Consider the following 22038-nt stretch of genomic DNA (forward strand, 5'->3'; position numbering starts at 1 on the left):
CAGCTGCTGTACTAATAAAGAACAGCATTGATGTATGTGGCCTTCTTCAGAAATAGTAACTGACAGTCCCCAAGCTTATTTTGATCTGGTAGTTAAAGAAGCAACAATGTAAAATAAATGTCCAATCTCAGCAAACATTTACATAAAAACAGTCACGTAAATTATGTTTTTTTCTTTATATAATTTTGTGTGTCATAGTTCTAGGCTGGACTATGATAATCCTTAGTTTCAGTATGAAAACTAGCCCAACAGTTACCTATGAAAAGTAATGATATATTAGAGCAACACATTTGCAAAAGTACAGTGTGAGGATGAACTTAAAAGATGGGTGTTAATGAAGTATGTTGTTATACTCGTGCATTGGTTTGAGGGTAACAAGGTAAGCAATTGGCCACCTGGGGGCGACATTGGAGTTTAAAACCGTCTCCTTCGTCTCCTCCTAAGAAGTGGGGAGAAAAAGTACCTTCTTTATATACAGTCAGTCTATCGTCTAGCAACAGAATCCTATCTATATCATTCCATCCCATACTAGGTTTCATCTTAGGGTGAAATCGTAAAGTTGTTCAGTATGAAGAGGAGCCAAAGCGAAGAAGAAGAATAGATTTAATTTATACAGGATAAATGGCGTTTAGCCTGTGAAAAGCTTTGTCTTAACTAGCTAAATAGGAAATTAAAAGTAACTGACCTGGGCCTGTGAGGAACCACCATTCTTGTCCTTTGTTTTCTAACAATTGTAACCAAGCTTGACTAAACCACAGATCATGACGCACAGTACAGTGACCTCTATTCTCCCCAAAAACTTGAAACCCTTTGTTTTTACACTGGAAATAATCAAGCAAATACAGGCCTGCATGTTGATTGGTTGTCGTGTAATTATTGCGAACCAGGAGGCTCTATCTGTACATCCACAATAAGTTAACACGTGTTTCCTAAACAAACAGTAGATTTGTTACTTTTGGATAGGAAGTGAACTAATCAGCATTGGGACCAAGCACAGGTTTGTTCTTTACAGGCACATCATTTTGACAACACCAAAAGCTTCAACTAGGCCACTTACAACACATATTATGGTGATATTAAATATTTATTTGCCTCTTTAAGCCACTTTTACATTAAGGGTTAAATAATATTCCCATAATATACTGTATATTTACTTGTTGAAACACTTCATTCTTGATTCTCAGAACACCTTTTATTGGCTTGACATTGTGCTGATACATCAACATACAGTTAAGAGAATCCTGAAGAATTCTTGCTATTTTGGGAAAGAGAACATAGAGTTGTTACATGAAAAAGTAGGGATATTCCCAAATGTAAATTAATGAACTTTTAACAACTCTCCCAATACCAACATTGAGGAATGTTAGAATAAGTTAAAACATAAATTCATCTAATTCAAATCAAGATACTCCTAGTTCATTTCTCTCTCTTGACCTATACGTTGGCCTTTCTGTGGGGTGGTTTTCTTATTCTGTTTCTATTTATTTGATATTTTTTTGTTAGTTTTTTTTCTGTGAAGTTTTTGATGCTGACAACAGTCTCTGGAAGCCATGCCAATGTTTTAACAGTCCCAATAGTTAGATTTTCAGGTGATGGAGGATATGTCAATGGGTTGAGGAAAAACAGACGATTCCCAGTCCTTGTCCAGTCCTCCAACCCAATACACACCTAGTTTCACTCACCCACCATACACATCCAACAACTCGTATCTTTTAGGCAATCCTCTCTGTCAGACACTGGTAATGGAGGCTAGACAGTTTGAGGACTTTTGTAGTTTCTCAGGCTGTGGGTTGGTGGGCGGTTCTGGGATGGAGGGAAAGCTGAAGGGCAGGCCAATACTGGTGCTGCCGATATGACCTGGACTTAACGCTGGGTTCTGTCGTCTGTTGCTCTCCACAATGCTTGATGTATTGGATGCCAGGCTTTCGCGTGTCCTGAAAATTGAAGATATGTATATAAAATGATCACACAGTTCAGGTTTTAAAAAAAGTATATAAGAACTAAACAAGTCTGCAGTTTGATATGTTCTTTCCTATATATTTGTCATTTAAATTGCCTTTGTCTGCTTTACAGAATGCTCAGTAATATAATGCTACAAATACAATACAAAATAGTGTAATCAAACAACCTTTTGAACCGTTTTACAGTGATAGTTGGTGGCGTCATTATTTCTGCGATGCATCAAAATACAATTTCAATTCAATCTAGACCTTTGTAGACAAGCTCACCTGGGGGAGTTAAATCCACTGTCCACAGTCACGCTGCTGCTGTCCATGCTGTCCAGACGGGCGGAGTGAGCCGACTTCTGGCTGCTGCTGTTTTCAGTCTCCTTGGGACTGAGAAGAGTCAGATTTGTCTCCAGCTTGCGTTGCAGATCATGCTCCTTCTCCCGCTCCAGAAGCCACTTCATAGTCCCACCGGTGCCACCCCCACCCCCAACCTCAGCCCGGTCTTTGTCCTCCACTGCAGCAACCTCCTTACACAAGTCGTCCTCTGCTTCCTCGTCGTCTGACACGTTGTAATAGTCGAACGAGGCGGAGGGTGCCTTGGATTCAGAGCCCTGTGGCATGACAGCAGACAGTGGATCTGTGGCTGTATTTGAAGGCTGCTGGGGATCTAGATTGTCAAGGGCCTCTGTTGATTTGAAGTGCGGGGCCTTTCGCAATGTGCCAGACTTGGTGTAGCAGCTGCTTTCCACATAGCTTGGAGGCAATGAACTGTGTGGAGGTTTAAACAAAGTGTCTTTGCTGAAGATCTCTTTGCGCTTGTCCACCACACAACTGGCTCCCCCCCCAGGGTCTACGTTGTGTAGGTGTGGAGTCAAGCGTACATTCGGGTTGGGCTCTGGCGTCTGACTTGGTGTTGGTCTCATCGACCCATTTTGTCCTTTTGTGGACAATTCCTCTTTGTATTCCATAGTGTGTGGAGAGGTGAGGTGAGGGGTCCGACGATCAGCCGGGGAGCCCTTCCGGAGTCCCTTGGTTGAGGTCAATGTGTCATGCTCAGATTTAGCCTGAGGGGAAGGAGCAGTGAGGATTGTTTCGTTCGACGTATTGCACTGGAAGTAGTCATCTGCTAAGGGCTTGGGCGACAGTCCCTTCAGATCACTGTAGGCCGGCAAACTGTCTCTACTTTTGTTCCTTTCAAGGGTAGTCCTAATCCTCGCCTCATCCAAGCTCCTGTTCCCTATATCAGGCACAGAAAATTCTGAGTTGTACTTAGCAGCAGTGAACATGATCCTTGAGTAATGGGATGACTTCTTGGTAGCCCGCAGGGTTCCATCATCGGTACAATAGCGATTCCGCTCATCTGGACTGTCATACCTTCCCAATGACACAGCAACGCCACCAAGGGGGCCCAGGGAGTTGTCCATGGAGCGTGATCTCTCCTTGGCTTGGTCCGTCCTCTCGTTACGGGACTTCCTGTCTAAGTTGTGACTGTGGCTCCTGTGCACCCTGGAGTGGGATGTTCCGTGCGAAGGTTCAGGGAACGGCATCTCTGTCCTTCTTTTGGCCAGCTCCCCAGACACATCCCACTCAGGAGTGACGGAACAGTGAGAATCAGTGATGTTGGGATTGCTGTGAACCAAATACACTCCTTCCCTACTACGCCTGCGCTCCAAGGTATACATGGCCTCCCTTGGCGAGCGCACAAGGGAATGGCTGAAGAAGCGGTAATCCCTGTCCCTTATTGCAAAGTCCAGGTTTGAGATGTCGGAAGGGTCACACCGAGAGGGACGTGTTTTACTATGCGAGCGAGATTTACCGTGTGGCACCCTCCGATGCCCGCGCCCCCTCCTGCTACGGGAGCTGTGCTGCGCCGCGGACCCGGCCTTGTTTCTCTGTACCCGTTCTTCCTCCAGCCGCTTCATCACGGCCGTGTGTCGAGCTACGTTCTCCACTGTGAGGTCGGGGTTGATCCGCCGAATAATCTCCATCTCGACTTCCCGGGGAATGGAGGCCAGTGGCATGTCCTCGTCGCGAAGTGGCCATTCTTCAGGAGGGAATTGGGCAGAGAACGTAGCTAGTTGTCTCATCTTGTCCTTCTTGAAACTAAGACGAAAGAGCCTCAGCCCAAACTTCTTTGACTGCTTTTCGCTAATGCTACCGCCAACGCTTCCACCACTGCCATCCTTCTTTTTGGTGAGTGTGTCCATTTTATAGGAAAAGGGTGCAATAGCCTTGTTCTTGTCTGGGGGAGTTTGAGGTGAGGGCTGAATTGGGGGGGTAGTTGGAGGTGGTGGGGGCTGGGGATATGATGGAGGGTCTCCCCTGGGCTCCTTGTGCACCTTACTCTGGAGCCCAGAGGTGTGACCTTTGGGTGGGTCATCTTGGTGTGAAGGGTGGGTTTCATTGTGGTTCTTCCGACTGGGTCTTTCTATGGTGCAACCTGGCGTGGAGGGAGTGATTGTGCCTGACTGTGGGGAGGTACAATGCTGTTGCTGCTGCTGCTGCCAATCTGGGAGCCGGTCATCCAGGTGGTACCACTTGCTGTTACTACGGATGAGGGAAGGGGTTATAAAGTAGGTCTGGGGGGTAACTATGAAGTAGCCCTCTGGCGAAGGGAAGATCTTCCTCTCTCGTACCAGCATATTCAGTGTGTGCCGCAGGATCTCTGAGCTCGGTGTGGGCACGCCTAAGGAACAGTGACAGTTGCATTTTACATTTATTCATTTAGCAGACGCTTTTATCCAAAGCAACTTCTAAGAGAGAGCATTACAAGAGTGCATAGGTCAATGATCATGAACAACAAGATAGCCCCCAAAACATTGTGAGTAGCCAAAACATGAAGCATATATTGTGAAAAGTAAATATGTGCCAATGGGAAGGAACATAAGGAACATACAACATGAACCTCAAAAGTTGCAGGACATATGTTCTAGATTCCTACAAGATGGTTCAAAACCACATCATGTAAATAAAATACTTGAAGTGGTACATTTTGTACTATTATGAATTGTTAACTATTGTCAATAACATCTGGTTTGCAAAATAACTGGTTTGAGTATCATCTGAATGTAGAACAGCATTTAATAGTATAACAGTACATGCAGGGTAAACACCTGGAAAGCTGGTGGTTAGGTGTTCCATCAAAGCGTCATGGGTGACTGGTTTGTGGGCAGAGTTCATGGCGGAGATAGCCAGACACAGAATCTCCCCCAGAGGGATGAACTGGGACTGGCTAATAGGAGACATACTGATGGGGGACACATCACCTGGGGGGGACACAAGACAGATGTCATTTATAGCATCAAATATTTGCTTACAACCCCATTTGAAACAGCACTGCAAACTATTTGAGATTGCAATTGGATGGCTACTGAAGTTGTTGCAGTTAACGATGAGGACCCGTATGTACAGTAGTCAGTTTTGCTACTTGGATTCTCGTATCACACACACATGCACAGCATTACAGGGTCAGCCACAAGCATCCTTTTGAGCAGTGTAAAGGTAATGTATTTCACTATTCCACTTCAGTTCAAACTTCCTGTTATGCCCACCAGTACTTTAATGTACCATACCTTAGAGATCAAATACATTTATAACGTACACACTGTCAACAATCCACATACCACGTATCATTTATGGAAGATTGTTTGTGTGTGTGTATTCAATGAAAAAACCATACTCAACAATACTCAGTTTATCTGTCCAATTTAATTTGTTTATATTTTTTATAAGACCAGGATAAATCTCTGTGTTGAGATGATCACACATACGTTATTGTTTTTGCATTCTTGATATCACAAACCCTTACATTTTTGATTGCTCCACATTATGTTATGACGTATTTGTGTCCTTATAAAACGTAATAAATTGACGGGAGAGACTAAGGACCTCAGCCTTCCTCCTCTCTACGAGTACCTTCATCCATACTCACTAAGTTCAGTGTGAGTTGATCTTTTCCAACTTACCTGTTGTACAGTTGCCAGAGGGGGATGGCGATAAGTGAGGAGAAGAAGGGGGAGGGAGGTGCATCGGGACACGGAGGTCCTTCTCGCTACGAGAGAGATTACACTCCAATGACCGTTCTAAGAGATCAGAACTGGGCCAGGCCCGCCACTGGTTGGTGCTGCGGTTCTTTTTCATAGTGAACCCCCAGCAAAGGCAGCCTTGCCACAAAGGCTACTGGGGTAGTCGGGGGACTGGGTTGAGGGAAGGACAAGGGGTTAGGGGGAGGCCCACCTGAGACTTAGTGCCTCCCCCACATTAGCTGGGGCGTCCCCTTTGACGGCTCAGACAAGAGACATGATGGCAGGAGCCGGCCTGCACGCTTGTATACGTACGTATGCACGCACATCATTCACATCCACAGGAAAACTTCATTCGTCTTACGACTGCGGATCATCGGCGGCGGCGTCCCCTGTGTTTTCCCAGGCTTGTCTGTGAAGGTGGAGACGGCGGAGGCGATTGCACCAGGCATCACCGTTTTATCGGTATCGGTCCTGACCACCATTTGTAACATCCCCATTTGTATGCGTAGGGAGGCACATTACGTAGCTGCTCAGCTGTAGGAGGAGAAGGAGGAGGAGCAGGAGGAGGGGGGCAAAGGGTAGAGATGAGGGAATTGGGGCATCAGAGGTGAGTAGAGATTTAGGTGGCGGGTATTCCGATCCGGTTATTTAATTAAGGTGAAGGGGGTGAAGATGCTGGGAGATGGTGGGGGGATAGATGGTTAAAGAATTGCAGATTAAGAGGCCCCGGCGTCTTTCAACAATAGCTCAATTCACCGCGGGAGTGCTCAGCCAAGCCTCGGGAAAACAAAAGAGCCCCCTTAGAAAAAATGAATGAGAAAATTTCGTCCCCCCCCCCTTTTCTGCTCGGAGTTATAGTGAAAGCTTACAGCTTTATAGATTTCTGAATGTAAAGGAGGCCAAATTCACCACCATCTTCATTCGATCAGAATCGTCCTCTTGGCAGCACCAACACACCAGAAGAGGGTTGGGGGGGAGAAAAAGATGGAGAGCAAAAAAATACATGAACCGATATCCTCCTTTCAGCAGAATCCAATATGAGAAGCTCCTAAGGCAGTCGCTGGACCATTCATCAATAAGAACAAGAACTCAAGTCAACGACCACCGATCTCTTTTAACGCTAATGCCGCAGTTGCTCCCAATACCTCCAGGAAGGGTGTGTGAGTATGTGTGTGTGAGAGTGTGTGTGCGTGCGGGCGTGCAAGCGCGCGTCTGCCTGCTCCTGCGCGAGATTCTGTGTGAGCATGCGTGCCTCTGTGTCTGGCTGATTGAGACTCGGGAGGGGGGAGGGAGGGAGTAGACGAGAGATCGAAAAGCAGAATTGAGCCTCAAAGGAAATAAAATTACCTCACTGCACACTAACAAAGCAGTGGCAGCAGTCTCATGTGTCTTCAGAACAACCGGGATCTGCTTAGAAAGCTTTTGACTGAGGGTTTCTATTCACGTTGATGTTTTGCTTTATTATCTTACAGTAAACAGAAACACACATTTTGTCATTAATTGATGTAACCTGTTTCTTCTTTTTATTGAGTTAGTTAAAGAACATTAAAAAAGATAATTGTTTGTCTTGTCACATCAACACTCATATTTCTGACAGAAATACATGTAGTGGTGATTTTGAATTAGAAGCCGGTAGGGTTTAACCCAAGGCCGTAATCATATATATAATAGTATATACTAATAATCCGCCCCAATATTCAGATCTGGTCAAAATGTCCGTCCCCCCCCCCAATATACTGATATAAAAATATAAATGTACTATGCTACAACAGGCAACCACGCACCCTGTCCGATATTGTCATACAAAACGTAATTTGTCCCCCCCAATGTTGACTCCATGGCTACGGCCTTGGTTTAGCCCCACCAACAGAGGAGGCTGTCTGGGTAGATGACAATCGCTTGCGATATAATGCAAACATTTTATTAGTAGAAGTATTTAAGTTAATTGACTTTCATCAATTATTTTGTTTTTGATGCTGCTTGGAGGGAAAAAAAACATGTTTGTGCAGTGTCCACTAAACCTTTTAATCATTTGATAAAATGCAAAAAAAAATACAGACACGGTATTGGGGACAATGAAAAGTGTTACATTGTAATTTTGCTGTCCTAAGTTAGTTTGCTAGTTTGCTAATTGAATGTGTTTCCCTTTTCTCTCCTACCTGGTCTTTGGTTAGCAAGGTATCCTGTCTTCTGCTCAACAGAACAATTTTTCTACGAAAAAACACTACGGATTTGTAAAGAATTCTGGTTATTACATAAAAAGTATATTGTTGTGTACACTGAAATTTCATGGAGCTTGCTAGCTAAGTTAGATATCAGTCAGTTATATTAGTCAGGCAATATTTAATGCATTGTTTTTATTAGTTTGGGCTTGGGAAGGTGTCTTGTTACAGCCCAATTAATCCATACAGAATGCTTTATTTACTCAAAACTAATTGAATGAGCTCATGTCAATGAGGCTTACGAGCCAATAATAACACATATAAGATTTAACGTCCACTAGAACTCAAGTTGATAAAAAGATCACAAAATTAGGTGATGATATGTATTATTATGGATTTATAATCCATTATGAAAAACGTCAAATGGGGCGGTCATTTTGGACAGGGAACAGAGAATTAATTCACATGGAACTAACACAACAGAAGGATTAAATGACCACTGGACACACAAACAGACTCCCCTTTAAGCATTATGGACATTTATATTGTCAAGCCTCTGTCCCTCAGTGTTAAAGTATTTCTGTGTCCTGACCTGTGTTGGGATATCTGTCATGTAAGTAGCCTGGAAAATCTCAGACATGAATAGTACTATGAATTTACTATGAATAGTAAAATGTCACTGGATTGTTAAAATCACTTTGATTTGTATAATGAATACATGATAACATGATAACATAATAACGTGGGTTATACTGCAGAGAATACATGATAACATGATAACATAATAACGTGGGTTATACTGCAGAGCAATGGCACGTCTCAAAATTAAAGTAACGTTCCAGTAGTTTTGCTACTGAGAACATATGCGTTCCTCTCAGCTAAGGGGTATGTCTGTCTCTCAAGAAAGATGCTGTTTTGATGCATATAGCAGCGTAGCCGCCATTAAAGCTGCAGACGTTTCTGACTCGTGTGTTGGTGGTTGGATGAAGAAATTAGGGAGGAGTGTGTGTTGTGTGTGTGTGGGTGGGTGAGGGGGGAGAGAAGGACTGTGTCAAATTAAATTGTCTCCTGTTTACTCATATCTAGGAGAAAGAGAAAGGATGACAGAGGGGTGGGGGGGTGGGGGGGGGGGGGCGACGACACCACAACCATCTTATTTCTCAATCGTGCTGCAACAGTGCTTGTCACCATGACAACCCAAGCAGATGATCTCATTGCTCCTCTCAGCAAGTGCGGGGTAACACTTTATATTACGGTGTTCTTGTTACAATGTAATTACATAAGTTCTGTGTAACACGTCGTGCAACAAATAGAGCAACATGTCCTTAATATCCATAATATTACATTTATTTTCTATAATTACCCACGTATTATATGTGCAATTTAAAGCTTTTTTTCTTAAAATCAGCAGAGATGACGTACAGATAAGCCCATATCTAATGTGTTTATGTAGGTGTGGCAAAACATTTTCAGTTTGGGAGACTTGGGAAAGAATCAATCGGATTGTAGTGGGAATCCAAGATAGTTTTCTCTAGTCTGCAGTTAGATCCAAAACTCACTTTGTCCAAACTGAACTCAGTCCAGATGATATAGGTGTACAATCCAGAGAGAGAGAAAGAAAGGCAAAGAATGGCAAATGTCAGATGTAGGGCAACAAACTTGTAAGTTGATCAATTCTTTCCAGTTTCTTGACACTACGAAGCCCTAAGGAGATCTACTAACAGAGAATGGGTAGAGCTGGGTGGTTCGGATGACCAGACTGCAGCTTGAAAATCCCCCAAGAAAGAACTTCGCTTTTGATGAAAGCGTCTGCTTAATAAATACATTATCATTCGGAATAAAAGTGTTCCTGGGGACACTTGCACCTAGCTGCAAGATCAAAAGGGAACTGCCTCATTGAGAGTGCTTGGCCAGACCCAGACACCGGAGGGAACTTCATTGCACTAGGATCTTTCTCGTGAAAGATCAACGCACTGTTACCACAGAGACAGAAATGCTGTCTGGAGTGCATGAAGGCCACATGAGGATTAAATAGACTGATGGCCCAACTGGTCTGGTGACCAGTTCTCCGCCACTGGCCATTCAGCCAGCTCGCCTCAACCACAGACGATGGTCCTGAGAGAATGGGAGAGTTCTACACTATTCACTGTGTTCAAGCAGGTTTGGCAACGAGCCCACCTGTTTTTGTATGGCGACATTACTTTGCATTGAGTGTTTGTTAACAGTATACATTGACTGACCTCTGGGTTCTACCATGACCCTTAACCGCCTTAGCTCCAACATACTACAGGAACCCACATTGGTCAAGCTGAGTACAACTGTGTTCAAGAACTAATGTAATGTTCATTTTCAGCCAATAAATAGTATTGAATCTTGAAAGAATTAGGTTATATATGACCTTACGACTTTCCCTGCAATTTTGGGATTAATGTGAATTTTGTATTAATGACATATTAATGCGTCAATAGTTTCCACTAATTCTCTCCCTCTGTCCCTCCCTTTCCTTCCATTGGAATGCTTCACCGTAACAAGCCGGTCTCTTTTCCTGAACAGGCCCTTCCTCTCCTGCCACAACAGGGCAGCGTCCTTGTGACCCTTCGTTTATATCCTCTCTGCGGAAACAAGTGATTTGTTTCAGGAAAACTAGGAAACAAATGCCAAAAACAACATTCTTTCCATTCAGTGAGGCTGCTTTGAACATGTTATAATATGTTCAAGAGTTTTTCTTTTGGTCTGTGAACACTTGTGCATGAACTTGTCATTACAGATACTGTAGATTGTCCCATTGACATTGTATGACTGTATGTGTTTAGCTTGTGTTCTGCTCCTCTCTCTTACCAACCGTCTCTGGAGGAGGGGATCCCTCTCTGAATTGCTCCTCCCAAGGTCTCTTACATTATTTCTCCCGTTTTGAGTTTTTCCTGGGAGTTTTTCCTTGTCTTCCTAGAGGGTTTAGGTTGGTTGAGGGGCAGTTCTATGGGCGTATGTGAAGCCCTCTGTGACATGCTTGCATGTAAAAAGGGCTATACAAATAAATTTGATTTGTAGATACTGAAGGAAGTTGTACTTGTGCATGTGCATAATACTTAATTATGTGAGTGCCTCGCATGTCCTCAGGTCTCCCTTTTGAGTTGTTGACCAAGTAAGCATGTCAATTTATAGGAACAGTGTATTTACAGTGTAAACGAATGAATGTAAACTTAATATGGTGGATATTGTTACTGACAGGGATTTTTTTGATTTAACGCAACTTATTACATTCCAGACAGTTGTAGGGGTTTTTTTAACAGGAAAGAAGCTGCCTCTTTCCAGAGAAATATGAAATAGGCATAAAAACTAACAAATGCTGTAAAAACCAACTTGAAGTAATTCTGAAAATGTGTCAATTTAGAGAAAGTAGAATATCTCATGATGAATACCCTCTTGGAAAACTCAACAGGGGATTTAAGATTCTTGTATAAGTAGTTTCAGTAGTTAGTTATTAACAACAAGCACAAACATTCCTAAGCTTGGCAGTGTTGCCTGTTTCAATATAGAGTCTGTGGGAAGTGTCAACTCTCCTTGAGATAAGATAAAGGCAACACACACACGCACACACACATTTTCTACACTCTTAGAGAACCAGCCTTATTTTCAGAGTTCATACTAATGGATGTTAAAGTAGGTTGCTCCGTTTAGTAGGATGAAATGTGCATAATTTTCACACTTGGGTAAAGCCTTTTGTAAAGACAAACCAAAGATAACGTGAATACTTTAAGACACGCAGTGTGTTTCATGTACTGTACCTATAAATTTGATGTCAAATCCTGCAGGTGGTTTGAGGGCCCGTCTAGACCATGCTTCCCTGAGCACTTCCAGGTGATCCTCTTTCCCTTGGATCAGCAAGACATGTTCATCAATCCAGCCAAGGAAGAAAGTATCCTTAATGGCATCTGTCACTTTCTTATTCCAGAATTGCTCCATGTTGACAGCTTTGAAGTCCGCAAATATCTCGTAGCCCATGTGATGGTGGTGCTTCTGAGAGGTCGCAGGTGAGTCCTCCTTGGCGCCAATTCGAGACATCACCAATGCCAATGAATGAGGCGCAATCTGTAGAAATGTCTCCATGGCTTCTACTGTGTTGTGCAATTACTATTAACGTCAGTTAAACTGTGTATTTTGGAATGTGTTTTATTTCGCACTTTGATATGTTTCCAAAACGAGCGCATCCTTACGATGTTTCAGTCTCGGCTACTTTGTCCACGCATGCTTTAGGATTCATGGCATTTTATATCTTGCAACCAATAAGCACAAACCATGGTCAATTCATTTGAATATGGTCTCGGACAGCAGTCTACAATTTATGACAGCCCGTAAACAGATGGGCTTTTGAATGACAGCATACTAAATGTATTGTATCATGACCTGTGTTTTCTCGCATATCCTACCGTGGTAACCCCTCAAATTGTTCATTGGGGAAATCTATTGCACCCTCAAGGACCTGGCGATGACTTCATCGTTCTCTATCCATGACTTCATCTGATGCAGGCAAACTGCTCCTGAGCGCGCGCGTACCGCAGCCACACTGACAAAGGATATCGTTCTCAAAGAAACGTTGTTACAGAAAGTCAGAGATTGTCTACTCCGGCCGTAGGCTAGGTTTATCCGTCTCTTGTCCAGACCACCGATGACCAGCACTGTGCTGAATAGATCTGTTTCAGAAAAGCATATTCGTGCAGAGCTCCACCCACAGTTGACATTTGCCAGCAATCTAAACATCGCGCGAGCCCACACTGAGGTGTCGCGCGCAACAGGTGTGTGAAGTATTATTATTGTTACTAATGATGATACTACAAACAAAGAACATCACAATATTTTATTTATATAATGCGTGACGTAGCCTTGGGGTCTAGTAATTCAGTTTCAGAAGAACATATGTGCACTATAGGCACCCTACTGTGGTTTAAGCAATTAGGATATGGGACTGAAATATGTAAGTGCTTTTAAAGGCGGAGTGACTTTGAGATGAATTCTATTTAACAGGGAGCCAGTGGAGATCTAGCAGTATGGGAGTGATGATGTAAGTGATTAGAAAGGAGACAGGCTATACAGGGTTATGTACTACCTGTTAAGGTGGCAAAGAGAGACTATGGGCGAAGGCATTGCTGTAGGTCAAGGAGGATATTCATATTATATTATATACATATATATATATATATATATATATATATATATATATATATATATATATATATATATGGGTTAGTGTGATCCAGTTAACCATATCTCAGTCTCCCTGTGCCATCAATTATTTGATGTAGGCTACAGACAGCTATTTAATTCCCACCAGCTTCTGATTCTTCTAATTTGCTAGATTCAAAGCTTCGGATTTAGAAGTATATTTGAGTTTCATCTGGGGTGACTGCTATACAAGGAAGCTGTACACATTTCAGATTTATGAAAAGAAAAGTTGCTAAATTAGCAACAGGTTGCAACATTTGAAAACACATTTATTTGTATTCAAGTATGGTTGAAACTATGACAATGACAAGCACAGCTTACATAGTTCTTTTGGGATGCGGGTGGTTTCTTGCTCAAAACAAACTTACTGGAACAAACTTACCCAACTGAATAAAATAAGTTAGAATTCAAATGTTTGCTCAAAAGTAGCTACTGAATGAATAAGACATCCCTTTTTTTTACCACATTTTCCACAGATATTTCTGTTGCAGGACTATTCATATGTTTAAAACGTTAAAGGGACACAGTGTCCATCTTGTGCAACAACCAAATATTTTTTGGGATCCCATGTCCCCCATTCACAGGTAACGCAAATTCTTGGAATGCCCTTTCAAATCCATCAATAAACTCCTGTTTAGGTCAATTAATAATATTATTGTAAACATGCATTCAACAACACTCGCAGTACATCTTACAAATGTAACATAATCCATGTTTGAAATAAAACATATGAAATGTTTTTCTTATGAAAGTACTTAACTGTAAAAATCCTGATGCTTTGCCAGAGATTATCCATAATTATATCAATGTAAATACATCTGGATTGTCTTTTCACTAGTCTTACAAAACTGTTTTAATGTATTTATCAGCGTTTCAATTCCCTGACTTGTTCACAAATAAGTCTATTGCTCTGTGCAAGTTAACATAGTGGAAAATAGATGTACACACCAACCACACAATGTGGTTTAGGAGCTTATTAAGGCTAGCACATATCAAAGAAAACTTCATTTGAACACTTTAGCTACTTTACACACGACAACACAACATATAATATTCAAAGTATGCATTGCTCCCAGAAGCATGACCTGAGAACCTACACATCTTTTTGGAACATAAAACATCAAGGAGTGAAGTACATTTCTTTGGTCAGCATTGATACAACACAAGGAATCTGTTTCTTTGCATCAAAGCCTGAAGAGTTTGACACAGACTCAAACTCTACTGCCACCTTGTGGTTGACCCGTGTCATGATATGAAGAAGCTCCAGCTCTTTTCCATACTTGCTGATCATGTCACACAATGACTGCATGAACCACGAGCCTGTCTGAGTGTTCCTCCATGAGTAGTAGCCTGTGGTAGTTTAAGGAGGATATTAGAATCAGTAAAAACATTAGAATGACAGGGGCTAAGGCGTAGTTGTTTGTGTTTGAGAGGCGAAAGTATATGGCACCGTACACATCAAATATAATGAATGTACATGTGTACAAGCAACGCACTTGGATAGGGGATTTGAATGTGACTGAATTTGTGGTAATAGTTTGATTGATAATATGAGTGAGTAAATGTATGTGTAGGTGTGAGAGAGAGTGAGAATTTTCATAAATAAACACAATAGGCAGACATGTTTAGCTCTGAGATGCACCCAGTACCTGGAGCGGTGGAGTATGCATACAGGAAGTCTGCTTCAACCGGGATCCTTGTTGTTGTGTTCCCATCAGAGGGACCATCAGTGTCAACACCTCCATCAAGGTCTGTACCTCGGCAAGCCTGTTCACAATACAAAACGCAAGCACCATGTTACAAACACAAAGTCAATGGTGATTCATTGACTCGTACCTGTTCATGATTCAAACTGGGGAGAAACAAATGCCCACAATACCTGGATGAAAAATAATTTGGGCTTGCCCACAAGGGAAGGGCAGCGGTCTCCCCTGAAGAGGGACGTCAGGCTTTTTAGTTCCACAGAGGCGTCTGTGCCGAAGAATACTCCGTCGTCACCATGGCTCAGCAGGACACAGACAAACGAGGCGGAACCACTGTGGTCTTCCATGGAAACTGAAAACATAAAAAGCATCCTAAAGCAGTCCTAGAATTACCTTCACAGACTAGACATCAACATATTACCCCTTAGGAAGCAATTGTTAATGTCATTTTTAAGCCTAAAGTCTAAATACCAGGGAAATGGTAGATGAAAAAAAAAAAAAAATTACATGTTTAACAAAAGCTATTTTGGTCATGAGATGTGGGGAGAAGACTTTTTCAAATACATTATTGTATTTCTATACATACACCAACACTAACATCCTTAACCTTTACTAAATGAAAATGCTTGCAGTCTAAAATGTTTGTTCCTTTGTGGGAGATGTTTCCCTACACCATGCATACACCAAGGAATGTGGAGTGTGTGGTTTCTGTCAGAAGTAATTACTTGTATGCACGCTTACCACTTTTTAAAACTTGCGTGATCTGGTTCACTGACTGGTCATTATAAACTTTCACTTTATATCCAAGCTTCCCAAACACTTTCATAGCATTTCCAGCATCCACATCGGTTCCGTTGCGTTGGTTCATACCTTGACATAGAAATATATTATTGCCTTATGCACTTGCTACATAAAAATAGGAGAAAATGAATAAAGTTTTCTACTGTCAACTCATAGTAGAGGCATGCCATACCGGTTCTCCGATCAAAGTTCTTATTGTTGATGATGATGCACTGTCCAATACTGGAGAAGTTAAGGCTATATCTGAAGCTATGGGATTGCAACTTGGCATCCACCTCCACGGGGCCTGAAGCGCTAGGGACCATTTCTGCCCTAAAAGAAGGTCCAACAAAAAGCAAGGTAGTTTACCTTAGTTTTACGCAAAGTAAAAAGCAAATATATGCTAAGTTACTGTAAGCTTGAGTGTATAGACTACCAGCTTGCTTATTGTCAAGACAAATAAATACACGTCACATAAGCATCGGTAATGAAGGCTAAACAGGTCTTGACTGTTTAGTCCATACTTTATAAGGCAAAGATGAGGTTTAAAGCGGTCCACGACTCGACTTTCCAAACCGGTTGATTAAATCTTGGTTGTTTTACGGATGTTTTCCATAACGGGCTCAGTGAAATACGCATAAAACACTACTACTCTTGTGTCGTGAGTGAGTCTGTACATGAGTGATTTTTGCAACTTTGAATATTAAAAAAACCCTGCAATATAAAGCGCATATAAGAAGCTATTGACAACAAAGAATACTTACTCTTGCCCATCGCCCCGTCTGGCATCGATACAATCTCCTCCGAAAGCTGGCTTATTTGCTGCCATGGTGCACTTGATACGATTTTTCAAAACTGGATAAAATATTTCGCCTTTAAGAATGTCAGATGTATGGTGACATTAATATGATTACAGCTTTTGCTTTACTGAATCGTGAAAAACCGTACGGCGCTGTTGCACATGGCTTCCGGGTTCTTTGTTGCTATAAACCAATAGCTGTGGTGTCGGTAAAGTAAACAAGAACAGAACACGTGATTGCATGGGCTCGCAATGGCGTTTTTGAGTCAACTATCTTCTGTTTGCAGTACTGTTATAAATAATTTAACTGTTAAGAGCCGCTGACTTCTCATATTGCGTAAAACATGCGCCAAACAGGTACTCTCGTTAAAATAAGTAAAAACGAGTCACCTAACCTCCATTAATCGACCACTCCTTGACTTCCAAATTTCGAGTCAGATCTGACTGACTCGAGTTAAATCATTTATTATAAGGCTATATTAGCCTACTCACAAACCCTTGATGTGTTCAGCGTGGGAACATTTATTTACTTCAGCTATCTTGGAGAAACAGCTTGCCGAACGCGCCCACTTAATACGTAATGTTTTGGCGGCAACAAAAACAAATCAGTCGCGCGCTGTTTGGCAAGCTGAAATGTAAGATTTTTCGGACTACGTTTATATATTTTCATTAGCCTACTCATATTCATATCAGTCAACGTGTACTGACTTGTTCAGATGTCATAGCGTATAGTTGCCTACTTTGATGTCTGCATGGCTTTTGTTATTGAGGTTGTCAATCATAGAAGTTGTGTGATAGGTCTATTGCATGTCACTGTTTGTGTTGTCGAAAAAAATGTATAACACGTTCATCTTAACCAGAGACATTTCAAAAGGTGTTACACCGGTGATTATTTTTAATTAGTGGATGTCTGCCAATTCATAATAGGCTACATTAGGTTATTGATCTGCAGCATAAAAGCGTCACTTAGACCAGCGATTTTCTTTAATGAAATGGATTCAAAGTTTTATTTGGCCTTTAGACAATGCCGTCTTGTTTTTGTTCCTGTCAGGTTAGCAGCAGCAACAGGATGAGTAGGTGGGGAGATAGACTGAAGAAGGTTGAGCTTCTAGCTCAGTCATTCAACCAGGCTCCACTGGCCTTGCCTTACAAACCACGACTGTGGCCATTGCAACCGTCTTCTATCTGGAAGCTCTTTCCCCGTCAGAGCTTAGCCATCAACTTTGCCAACAGTTGTAAGGAGGTAGTAAGTGTTATACATGCACTCTTATCATTTTAGACCATTCAGATAAGTACATGATTTACAAATGTACAAGATGAATCAAAATTGGTCCATTGCATTTACAAATTACTCATATAGCAGACGCTCTTATCCAGAGCGAATTACAGTAAGTACAGGGACATTCTCCCCCAGGCAAGTAGAGTTAAGTGCCTTGCCCAAGGACACAACGTCATTTTTCACGGGCAGGAATCAAACCGGCAACCTTCTGAGTAATAGCCCGACTCCCCCCCTCCCCATTGCATTCCTGTGCAAAATAAGTGCAGCAGCAGATGACTGTTCCTTAACATCCGAAATCCTTCACAGACATTTGCATAGCTGGATTCCGATAGCATTTCCTGGTGCTGACACCAAACCTTAAACTTTTTGTTTTGTCTCGAAGGATGTACATGTATTTGCTCTGGAAAAAGAACAGGCCATGGGTCAGAGGATCTACCTAGTTACCAGTTACATTGAGCTATGGCATTACTACAAGTAAGGGGTCACCTTGCATGTTGGGGATATCAGTTTGTTGATAGCCCTTCTGCAATATCTGTTAACACTTCTATTTTTGTCTTTCCTCAGAACATATAGACAATCTCTGATGCATTGCTATGAAGTGATTCCAGAAGGTGCTGTGTGCAAACTGTACTTTGACTTGGAGTTCCATAAGCCCTCCAATACAGGCTGTGATGGAAAGGCTATGGTGGCCTCCCTAATCCAGGTTTAATAGAAATCTTTTGACATTTTCTTATCTAAATTCTGACATAAACTAACAATCAATATTGTCCTGTGGTTACCACTTCAAACTCTCAGTGATGTCAATGCAGCAGATAATATAGAGTAGTTTATACTTATAGTATATTTATGTGACTATTTTGTCTCTTCTTTTTACTATTTTGTCTCCTCTGTTTGTGTTAGTATGTATGTGAGAAGCTGGAAGAAGTGTATGGGGTTGTGTGCTCTGAAATTGACGTTTTAAACCTCGACTCCAGCACAGAGGAGAAATTCAGTCGGCATCTCATCTTTCTTTTACCAAACGCAGCTTTTAAGGACAACATACATGCTGGTGTGTGATCTCTAGTCGAAAACAAAGTTACCGCCATTTTGAAATTCTAGATAATTTCGATTATCCAGAAAATAAAGGCAATCATTTTCTAAATGTAAGTGAAATATAGGTTTCATTCCCATAAATTCTGTTTTAAAAGGTCAATTTATAAATGGAATTCTACAACCAGTCTTGAGCTCACAAAGGAACGTTAGGGAAATGCAGATTGACACAGAGGATGTTGCAGAAGACAGGGGGAATAATGGCCGCACACACCACCATGCTCTAGAAGAGACAACAGACAAAGAGGACGGCAGGCCACAGGCCAAAAGGCGGAGACAGGAAGAGCGAGACCTCAGCTTCCTGCTGGTTAAGAACAAAGAGGGGCAGGACTCTATTTTTGTGGACCTTGGTAGGGGACATCTCAAGACTAACCTACCTATATAAAGTAACATCACACACATCTTTGTGTAGATTGAAAATATGACTAATAATACTGATAAATCAGGTATTATTATTCCCATAATATATATTTGTATATATGTTTATAACGTGGTGATTTCTTCTAGGTGTATACACCAAAAACAGAAACTTCCGCCTCTACAAGTCATCCAAAATGGGGAAGAACGCTGCATTCACTGTGGCAGAGGACAACAAATATGTCGCCCACCCTGAGAAGAAGGTGTCCGCTGAGGAGAGCCTGTTTCGGTCCTCGCTGATCAGCAATGTGAGGTACAGCCTCTAATCTTTTCAGAATAAAACTATTGACTGGGCTTAAGTTTCTTGAATGGATGTATCAGGTTTTCATAAATTTATTCAGAATTGCTATTTTTAAAAAAAATCTTCTCCAGTTTCATTGGTCAAAAGATCCTTACTTCAAATACTCCAGGCAAGAAGAACATGGAACCGTATGGTCAGCAAAGAACATTGAGAACCTCTGGTAGGACAACAAAAACTATTTAAAAAGTAAAGTGAAACAAGTTTCATGTAGAGTGGATCCTAAACATCTTAAAATTATACTTAGAAAAACTAAGTATATCTGTGTGTTTGATATTCCTTAGACTGTTTGGGTGGCTACCAGTTCTCTCCCTTCCAAGAGGTTGATAACTTTGTTCTAACTATAGTGAAGAAGGATGGCATACAAGGAGGTGATTGGCCAAAACAAAATAACATACAGAACTACCTGTCTCAAAAGTATAGAGTTTACATATTTCTTATGCGTTCCCAAAGCCATTAGACGATGGAACTACTTTGTATCAGAGCACCTGCTCGTCTTTGACATCTTGAACTACCGATGGTGTCACAATGTGGACAAGTTTCACAAGAGCAACAACATCATGTGAGTACTCCGAAAAATCAAGTATTTCATACAGTATATATACTTTATTTTCAGGGCTCTCTTCGAAAGCGATGGGATACTATCCGTAAATGGTCCAATGAATAGCTTTGACATTGCTGTCTCTTTACACCTTACAGGATAATCGTTGACCTGAAGGAGGAAATCTGGTACCAAAAATGTCACGATCCTGCTTGCAAAAACTTTCGATCCTCAAGTAAGTACTGTTAATAAAACAGTATATAACGGATAATAGTATTATCATTTCAAACACATGTAAAGCCTTGGGTTGTTAAACTCCACAAGGGGTGTTTTAAATCATTCACATTTACATCCAGAATTGGAGGGGATTATTTGATTCATACTGCATCACGACTACATGTCAATCAAATAAAACTAAGTGCTAGTGCACTGATGATGCTGTGGTTGTTTTGTACAGTAATTGTATGCTGTTTAAGTGATAAACTTCATTCCATGAGAACAATGTATTTCATTTAACAATAGCAGTGATATTCCATAACACTGAACGCCTGTAAACTAAACTCTGGCTTGTATTTATGGCTAGTGAACAAGCCATTAACAAAACAGTATTCACTCATGTCAGTCAATTAAACCCTGCAAGCAGACAATCAATATTGAAAATTCAACAAGGCCATGGTATAAATGATACAACCTTATAAATAGTTCCTATCACCTATACTATGTACAGGTTTCACAAACAGCATAAAGTACTGAAATGTGTAATTTTCTAGTTGTAGAATAATATGGTAGCCAGCAGATCACATTTTACAAACCAAACTGTTTGTAGGTTATCCACTGCCTCAGGAGATCTGTGTCAGTTACCTCATGACAATGGTAAGTATTTGACATCACATTACCATGAATGTATACAGAAGGATTTACTGGTTCGACACAGATCACATATTAAGGTGATTCTGTGCATGGTGTTTCAACACCTGTTTGCATATTATAACCTTGTCATGTGTTAACACAGGACGAGGAGGACCAGGCGTACTTGATGGACGATGTGGGGAACATTGAACCCAGTCAGACTGGAGCATCAGAGGCACCAGTTCCCCAGGCAAGAGAGCCTGACGCCTGGGCCAACTGTCCTGATGACTCTGCCTTTGTGGAGGCTATGGAAGACTTTGAGAGCAGCAAAGAGTCGACAGAGGAAGTTTCAGACGAGCTACTGTTACAGAGCATGGCAGAGTTTGACTCCAAGACTAGTGTCTGATGAGGGGCACACGCAGTACGGTTCGTTTGGATTAGAGCTGTGACCCGGTTTTGTTTTCAATTTTTACCCTTACTTTTGATTGGATTTGAAATGGAACAATTATTTTAAAGTGAGGCTAAAGTGCAAACTCAGCTTTAATTGTAGGGCATTTAGGAATTACAGCTCTTTTCATATCCACCAACATTTTAGGGGATTAAAAGTTGTGGAACTAATTTCAAACAACACAGGGACATTATGAAATACATGACAATTACTTTCATACAGTGACCATGTATAAAAAGGGCTTCAGTTCCTAAAAATCCAGTGTTATTGGATGTAGAAATGCCCCAAAACATTCTGCACATTTCAAATCGTGTGCCATAATGGAGCCAAACCAACAAATGACACTGTCCATATGCTATCTTGACCAGCTTTAACATGTTTTGTTAATGCACTTTATTAAAGCAGTTCAGAAAATGATTTGTGCATTTTATGAATATATGCATTACCATGACATTATATATTGATTAAAACAAAGAGAA

The 22038-nt window shown here is 41.4% G+C and overlaps 3 protein-coding genes across 9 annotated transcripts; 1 reads left to right on the forward strand and 2 right to left on the reverse strand.

Annotated features, from left to right (window-relative positions):
* Nucleotides 1-1170: 1170 nt before the first annotated feature.
* Nucleotides 1171-12796, reverse strand: stox2a (storkhead box 2a). Of its 2 annotated transcripts, none has more exons than XM_084687962.1 (4): nt 11922-12796; nt 5063-5215; nt 2229-4635; nt 1171-1934 (listed from the first exon to the last, which is right to left on the reverse strand). In XM_084687962.1, exons 1-4 carry the CDS (start codon nt 12241-12243, stop codon nt 1730-1732), a joined length of 3087 nt encoding a protein of 1028 aa, XP_084544088.1. In that variant the 5' UTR covers nt 12244-12796; the 3' UTR covers nt 1171-1729. The 2 variants fall into 2 exon arrangements, with proteins under 2 accessions (XP_084544088.1, XP_084544089.1); XM_084687963.1 differs by lacking the exon at nt 11922-12796 and adding an exon at nt 5915-6089.
* Nucleotides 12797-13608: 812 nt separating this feature from the next.
* casp3a (caspase 3, apoptosis-related cysteine peptidase a) lies at nt 13609-16949 on the reverse strand. Its single transcript, XM_084687237.1, has 6 exons — nt 16604-16949; nt 16033-16172; nt 15801-15929; nt 15236-15411; nt 15006-15123; nt 13609-14706 (listed from the first exon to the last, which is right to left on the reverse strand). Exons 1-6 carry the CDS (start codon nt 16666-16668, stop codon nt 14477-14479), a joined length of 858 nt encoding a protein of 285 aa, XP_084543363.1. The 5' UTR covers nt 16669-16949; the 3' UTR covers nt 13609-14476.
* Nucleotides 16874-21976, forward strand: primpol (primase and polymerase (DNA-directed)). 6 transcript variants are annotated; one of them, XM_084687236.1, is made up of 13 exons: nt 16874-16995; nt 17690-17884; nt 18300-18391; nt 18482-18620; nt 18818-18965; nt 19105-19356; nt 19514-19676; nt 19796-19884; nt 20006-20092; nt 20175-20283; nt 20421-20497; nt 21089-21135; nt 21275-21976. In XM_084687236.1, exons 2-13 carry the CDS (start codon nt 17708-17710, stop codon nt 21515-21517), a joined length of 1623 nt encoding a protein of 540 aa, XP_084543362.1. In that variant the 5' UTR covers nt 16874-16995; nt 17690-17707; the 3' UTR covers nt 21518-21976. The 6 variants fall into 6 exon arrangements, with proteins under 6 accessions (XP_084543362.1, XP_084543360.1, XP_084543359.1 ...); XM_084687234.1 differs by lacking the exon at nt 16874-16995 and adding an exon at nt 17135-17273; XM_084687233.1 differs by lacking the exon at nt 16874-16995 and adding an exon at nt 17296-17408.
* The last annotated feature ends 62 nt before the right edge of the window (nt 21977-22038 follow it).

This window comes from Hypomesus nipponensis, chromosome 22 (genome assembly GCF_054491055.1).
Source record: "Hypomesus nipponensis isolate SF chromosome 22, ASM5449105v1, whole genome shotgun sequence".
Classification (NCBI taxonomy): domain Eukaryota; kingdom Metazoa; phylum Chordata; class Actinopteri; order Osmeriformes; family Osmeridae; genus Hypomesus; species Hypomesus nipponensis.

Bases quoted from the DNA above. Each gene is read 5' to 3' on its own strand.
- stox2a (XM_084687962.1), bottom strand. From the start codon at position 12,243: ATGGAGACATTTCTACAGATTGCGCCTCATTCATTGGCATTGGTGATG. The intron at 5,216-11,921 runs GTACAGTACATG...TGTCCCCCCCAG, and splicing joins ATTTGACATCAAATTTATAG to GTGATGTGTCCCCCATCAGT. The intron at 1,935-2,228 runs GTGAGCTTGTCT...TTCAATTTTCAG, and splicing joins AGTGGATTTAACTCCCCCAG to GACACGCGAAAGCCTGGCAT.
- casp3a (XM_084687237.1), bottom strand. From the start codon at position 16,668: ATGGCAGCAAATAAGCCAGCTTTCGGAGGAGATTGTATCGATGCCAGA. The intron at 15,930-16,032 runs GTATGGCATGCC...TTCTATGTCAAG, and splicing joins GAACTTTGATCGGAGAACCG to GTATGAACCAACGCAACGGA. The intron at 15,412-15,800 runs GTAAGCGTGCAT...TTATGTTTTCAG, and splicing joins CACGCAAGTTTTAAAAAGTG to TTTCCATGGAAGACCACAGT.
- primpol (XM_084687233.1), top strand. The intron at 19,677-19,795 runs GTACAGCCTCTA...AATCTTCTCCAG, and splicing joins TCGCTGATCAGCAATGTGAG to TTTCATTGGTCAAAAGATCC. The intron at 21,136-21,274 runs GTAAGTATTTGA...GTGTTAACACAG, and splicing joins TCAGTTACCTCATGACAATG to GACGAGGAGGACCAGGCGTA.